Genomic DNA, 6393 nt, shown 5'->3' with positions numbered 1-6393 from the left:
CTTTTTGCGCTTTCTGAAAAGTTATGTCATGGCGGGTACTCAGCCAGACAAGCGGCTTCTTCTTGGAATTCTCCTGCAGACGCTCCCGCGCTTTCACAGTAATGATTTTTTAGCCTGTATATCTCTTGTGCCTGGGCACGTGCAGGACGCTCCATACGTTGAGAAGGAGCTGGGCACGATTTACGACCTGGAGAACTATCTGAGTTGCGGCAGGTTTGTGCAGTTCTGGGAGGTGTGGAATCAGTCAAAGAGCCTTCCTGCCGCCTCGCCAAGCTTTGAGTCACAGGTGCGCGCGGGTATTTTGATTGTGGTGTCCAGCACGCTTGAGAAGGTGCCGGTGGCGAAGATGGCGGCGTATCTTGGGGTGAATTCCGACCAGCTGCAGTCCACGCTGACTGAAGCCGCCAGCATTGCCGGTGAGGCCGTTTCCATCGTCTCCTGCGACGCGGAGACCGTGACTTTTGCCAAGTCGATCTTCAACGCCCCGGAGAGCGATTCTAACCAACAGCCACTGCGCTTCTCTGACATTGTCTCGATTGTCTCGTAGTGAGGAGGGGTGCGGGCGGTACGGGCGGGGAGAGTCCTGCGCTCTCATCGCCAGAAGGATAACAGAAGAAAAAGAAGGAGGGAAGGATCACATCTAAGCGAAATTAAACAAATAGACAAACAAGCAAAAAAGACTTCCTCTTTTTTTTTTAAATTGCGCCTTTATTTATTTGTTTATTTATATTGTTATTTTATGTGTGGAGAGACTTTTCTCCCTGCTGCTTCAAATTGGCATCAGCGTGATGGCCATCGACCGTATTCTTTCACGGTGCCACTTTTCCTCTGCCTCTCTTTCCCTCTTGACTCTTATTTTAGAGACCGCCAATTCCCCTGTTATGCGTCAGAGTTTTCCGTCGTGTGTTTTTCACCGACATGAGGTGATGGAAAAGAGCGAGTATATGTGCAAATGTACGCAGCTTACTGAAGTCTATGATTTATTTTGCCAGCAGGCGAAGCAAGTAGACGCTTTTGCTTCTGCGGATTCGAGGCCCAATGTTAACCCTACCAGTCTTGCGTTGCATGAGTCCATATCCATGACTGCCTCGCATGCTGACTACGATTCCCTTACCCGCTGTCACATTCTTGAAACCCTCACAGAAGATCAAGTGACTTTTTTTTGGGAACACGCCGTAATGTTTGCCGCTGAACATATACTGAACTCTTTTCCTGTTTCCTCGCGGCGCGGCAAGGCCGTGATGGGTGTCTTCATCACGCGGAATGCCGTGGCGGAATTTTCTGTGGGCCTCATCACGCAGGGCACATGGCGAGATCAACGTTTGCAGGAGGCCGTTTCTCAGTTTTCTGGTCCGCACACGCTGAATAAAGTGTACGCGGAGTTGCCTCTCTGTGCCGCCTACCGTACAGCGAAAGTGCGTTTGTGGTGGGAACCGCGTGTGGAGCGTGTGACTCCGCACCGTGTCATGCCTCCAGTAAAGGTTATTCTGGAGCAGCAGCAGCAAGAGCAGGTGGATAAAACACAGTTGTGTGGATACGCTGCGGTGAATGTCTTTCTTTGTCGGCCGGCGGCGTCAAAGCTTTGCGGCACCACGCGGAAACTTTTGAACGGCGCTGATGGAGGTGTGGCTGGGAAGGCAGTAATCCCTGCGACTGAAAAGAGGAACGGGGAAATAAATTTAAAGACCGCCGCATTCTCCATTGATGATTCAAATGGCGCTGCACGCTGCAGAGAGCAGGCACCGTGGCGGCGTTCAGTTGTCCTCCATTTTGACGACCTCTTTGTTCTCGAAGAGGGCGAGCACCTCGTTGGCGTGGAGGTGGAGAGACTGCCGTCATACAAGGCATTCATCCCTGCACTCTACGGTCACTTGGCTCCTTTTCTCGTAGTGACCCACGAGAACGCCTAAAAGTGACTATGTGAAAGAGAGGGGTGTCGGTAATTTGTTTTTGTCCATTTTTTATTTTTTGTCTGTTCTTTTTTCTTTACTGTGCAAATAATCCGCTTTTCAATACAGAATACACATTTCACCACCCCTATACATATTCATGTTATTATTTTTTTTTTTTGTTTCTCTCCCTGTATATATATATATATATGCATTTTTGATTTGTCGCGCGTCTGTTTTTACTTACAGATACAAATGTTTATCTGCTGGTCATGGCTTGCGTCTCATTGCGTCCATCACTCGAATTGCCGTGAACGGACAAAGTGGCGGGAGCGTCGTGATATCACATATCTTTGTTACCAATGCCAGCAATTAAACCCGAAACAACAAAACAACAACAACATCAACAAAAACAGAAGGCATCGCTCCAACTTGATTTTTAATAGGCCACAATATGAGTGGTGGTGGTGCAGGTGTGGAGCGTGAGTGGCAAACGAGGTTCGGTGTGCATTTTTGTTTGTGGGAATGGGTAACCTTGTGTTTGCTTACTCAGTGCCCATTGATCTTTAAGGAAATTGCTTCTTTCTCTCATTTCCACCACTGCCCGACTACCCCTGCAGCTAATTACTCTTCAATTACCCTTCAATTGCCCTTTTTTGTGTGTGTGTGCCTGTGTATTTCTTACCAGCGAGGGAATTCTTAAGTTGCAAGTCTCTGAAAGGGGATATTGTGTGTATGCGAGGAAAGAGAGAGGCATAGGCAGCAACACGACGAGAAAAGAAGGGAAGTGAGGAAGACGAGAGGTGGCTTCCACTATTACACGACGCGGCATCATGTCCAGACTGTTCCAGCGACTTATGGAGCTTGGTGAAGAGCGCTCTGATGCAGTTACTCTATCGACATCGTTGGAAATCCATGCGAACGCAACGAGGGAAGAGCTGGTCGCGGAGTTGACGCAGCTGCGGACTCAGCTGGCGGAGCAGAAGACAAAGCACGACGAATTATTTGCCGATGCAATTGCACTACGCTCGGAGTACGACACCTTCCGACGCACCGCCGGAAAGGAAAAGCATTTGCTCCTGGAGCAGCAAGCTAATGATCAACGCATGTTGGAAGAGTTGCGCCGCGCGGGTGCCACGGGGAAGATGGACGAGGTGTATATGATGGAGACGGAGGTCAAGATGGAACAGCTGCAGGCCGAGCTGCAGAGGGCTGTAGAAGAGGCGGAAAGGGCATATAAGCGGCAAATCGAGGCGGAACGCGCACAGTTGGCCGCGGAGACATCCAAAAAGGAGGATTTACAGGAGTTGTACCAACAATTTGACCGGTTTAAGGAGGCGATGCGGCACCGCAACGAAGAGTTGGAGAGGGAAATTTGTGAGGCGCGTGCGGCGGCAGTAGGAATAGTGGAAGAAACATCCCTTGAAAAAGAAGGAGTGTCCCTTGCAAAGGACGGTGTTGATGGTAACTCTCATGATGACAAAAAAATTCCAGGCACCACAATTAAGGAGACGTCGCAAATGCAGGGTTCCTTGGTGGCTGCGTTGCAGCGCGAGAAACAGGCGCGTGCGGAGCTTTTAGCTGAGAATGGACGAAATCAACGCCAATTGGAGGATCTGAAATGGAAACAAATGGAGGCGGAGAGAAAGATTGCAGAGTTAAAGAAAGAAATAGACACATGGCGTTCAAAGGTGGCGCATTTAGAAAAAACACTAAATACCAGAGGTGAGGAGCACGGGCTGAGGGAAAAGGATTTTCGACTCGTCATTCGGCAGAAAGAAGACAATTTTGCACGCCTGGAGAGGGAATTACAGGCGGTAAAGCAACTTGCAGGAGAAGCGCGCCAAGAGGTGGAGCGGGGACTGCTCCGTGAACGGGAGATGGAGGCGAGGAATACTGTGATAGTTAGCGAGGCGGAAAGCCTCAAAATGACTGCCAATGCAGCACTGGAGGAGCAGCGTGTACATTTCGAAAGGCTGCTTCAGGAAAGTGAGGGACTTCTTGAAGAACAGCAGGGTGTGTGTCGGACCTTGGAGGCGACCCTGCGGCAGATGCGGGAGGATAAATCTAATCAGGCGGATCGCATTGAGAGTCTTTGGCATGAATTGGATCACGCCCAGCAGGTGATTAGTGAGATGGAGCTTATGCAGTCGCAGAGCCAACGCCTTATTGAGCTTCGCGAGGAGGAATTACTGTCAAAAGAGGAGGATCGCCAAAAACTTCGGCAGCTGCTGCGCGAGGAGGAAGAGGCGCACGAATGCACCCGTGGGCGCATGTGTGAACTAGGGACGCAGCGGAGTGAAGCCGGGGTTCGTAGCTCCAGACACATGGATGTTTCGGAAGAGGCAGCATGTAGGCTTGCCACGCTCGAGCGAGAGGGCAGCCTCACGGAGACAAGGTTATCTGCACAACAGACAGAGCTTCAGAGGAGGGATCAAACTATACAGCAGTTACAGATTCAGTTGGATGACTTAATTACACAGAACGCGAGGTTCGCCCTGTACCGCGAGGAACAGGTTGCTAAAACTTGTCAATTTGAGGCTCGCATTCGCGAATTGGAAGCGGAACGCTCTGCGGCCATTATTCAACGTCTGCAGACGGAAAATGCCTCCGCCCCGGAGAGGCCCCAAAATTCACACTCGGTTGTATTTGAAAGTGTGTCACGCATCACCTCTGCGCCGACTTCCGAAGTGTTGTATGCGACCAATTCCGAGCGTGCCCGGCAGCAGTTTTTCTCTCAGGTTATCATGTCCGCGCGAAAGTTGCGTCTCTCCGCATTTGCTCGTTTTCGAAGGCTTATTCTGGCGTCTTCGGCGTGTATTGTTTTGGTGATTTTGGCCAGTACTTTTGTCGCCGTTTTTCCCAACACTCAGACTCTGGAGGCAGGGGAGAGGGCGATGGAGTCACTCAGACGGCAGTACACAGTGGCCTCCGCTGCGCTAGCGCGATGCCAGGCAATTCTCTCGGAGTGTCGCTGTCAGTAAAATTCCGGCCCCCAACAACAACAACAACAACAACAGGAAATGAGACAATAATGTTGTCTGTTTTGGTCTTTTCCATTTCCTGCGCCTACTTTTGCCTTTTTGAGCGTAGTGTATATTTATATTGTGCGTGTTTTGCGGTGGGCAGCGAGTGGTGATCGAAGGTGTTATTTGCCGCTTCATGTATTTTATTTTTTTTGCTGATTTGCGCTTGAAAGCGGTGTATATGTGTATACATATACATTTATATATATTTGGAGGGGGGAGGGGAGAGTCCGCGTGTCTCACGGTGATGACAGTTAATGTTGTTTCTCTTTCGCCCATCTTTTTTTATTTCCCCCTCCACAAACACATACGCACATTCACCTTCAGCAATTTTATTCACTGGCGCCATTTGCCGCGGACGCAAATAGGGGTTGCCGTGTAATCCGTGTCAGTGAAGAAACAATGGAGCAACTCGTAAAAAAGATTTGGCCCTGGATCCCGAAGGGATCGATCACTTCCATCGACAGAGATACTCTCAAATCAGAGCGCCCAACCTTCACTTGCAATGACGAGACAATCAACTACGCGATGTACCATCTATGCGCCTACGACCCCATTCTGGGGAACCTCCTTTGCGTCGGGGACAATGTGCCCGTCGTTGTGCTTACGCGCGGTCGTCGACGTGCGGTACTGCCAGTGCGAAAAGGTCTGCGATGGCTAGACGTTCATATATTTGCCGGAACTTCGAGCTTTCTGTTGTTGTCTCCAGAGTGTCTACTGCTTGTCGACTTCACAAGACGCCATTCCCCCTCCGCACTTTTTTCTTCTGGCAAAGCTGGGGCATTGTTTGCATGTCTCCATGTTCCACAAGGTATGACGTGGGGGGTAGTTGGGTGCCGAGGTGGATCCGTCATGTATTGGAAACTGAAGGAGGAGGCGGGCTCGGTGAGTTTGTTTTGGGCAGCAATGGCAGCTGATCCACTTGAGTTTTGTCGTCCTTTTCTTCCGACTCCAATGCCTCCATCGTGTGGGCATATATATTCTATAGACTCCAACCCGACGAGTCCAAATATCCTTGTGGCAGTGCTCTCAGGGGTCAATGGGGTCTGCAAGTGGCACATGGATGAAAATTGCTTGAGTGGCTTCTACCGTATGCCGAATCTCAATACAAGCATGTCTCTCAAGGCTTGCAGGATGACCCCAGGGGGGGTGTATATTGTTGCGATCACATGTGATACTTCCACTATTTTCATATGGTCCGATGGAGGAAAAAAGACAAAGAACAAGTCTGTGGAGGTATTCTGGACGTTAAAGACTGGATGTCGCTTACCTTTTTCTCCTGGGAATAGTGGCAGAGAAGAAGTGAACGAGAGCGAGATTGAGGATGCACCGTGCGGCATACACATTGCACGTAGCGCTTGCTCCTCTTCGCAGGCGCAATCGGACAAAAAGTGCCAAATGCATCTTCTTCTCCACTCTGCGGGGGAATTGGTGGAACTGGTGCTTGATGTGGAGGGGAGACAGCTTCTCCAGAGAGC

At 50.1% G+C, this 6393-nt stretch overlaps 4 protein-coding genes across 4 annotated transcripts, besides 3 other annotated features; all 4 read left to right on the top strand.

Annotated features, from left to right (window-relative positions):
• On the top strand, window positions 1–547 carry Tc00.1047053507967.30 (hypothetical protein, conserved; the record flags this gene model as incomplete). Its single annotated transcript, XM_799546.1, has 1 exon — window positions 1–547. A coding segment is annotated over one exon (547 nt), but the record flags the coding sequence as incomplete, so codon positions are not given.
• Window positions 1–6393: a sequence feature (heterozygous, non-Esmeraldo-like haplotype).
• On the top strand, window positions 789–1910 carry Tc00.1047053507967.20 (hypothetical protein, conserved; the record flags this gene model as incomplete). The annotated part of the gene is made up of 1 exon (XM_799545.1): window positions 789–1910. One exon carries the CDS (start codon window positions 789–791, stop codon window positions 1908–1910), a length of 1122 nt encoding a protein of 373 aa, XP_804638.1.
• Window positions 2272–2304: a microsatellite.
• Tc00.1047053507967.10 (uncharacterized protein) lies at window positions 2723–4873 on the top strand (the record flags this gene model as incomplete). Its single annotated transcript, XM_799544.1, has 1 exon — window positions 2723–4873. One exon carries the CDS (start codon window positions 2723–2725, stop codon window positions 4871–4873), a length of 2151 nt encoding a protein of 716 aa, XP_804637.1.
• Window positions 4886–4908: a microsatellite.
• On the top strand, window positions 5318–6393 carry Tc00.1047053507967.4 (hypothetical protein, conserved; the record flags this gene model as incomplete). The annotated part of the gene is made up of 1 exon (XM_799547.1): window positions 5318–6393. A coding segment is annotated over one exon (1076 nt), but the record flags the coding sequence as incomplete, so codon positions are not given.

The sequence above is a fragment of the Trypanosoma cruzi genome, genomic scaffold (genome assembly GCF_000209065.1).
Source record: "Trypanosoma cruzi strain CL Brener 1047053516583 genomic scaffold, whole genome shotgun sequence".
NCBI classification, from domain to species: domain Eukaryota; phylum Euglenozoa; class Kinetoplastea; order Trypanosomatida; family Trypanosomatidae; genus Trypanosoma; species Trypanosoma cruzi.
This window is presented reverse-complemented; position numbering and strand designations above follow the sequence as displayed.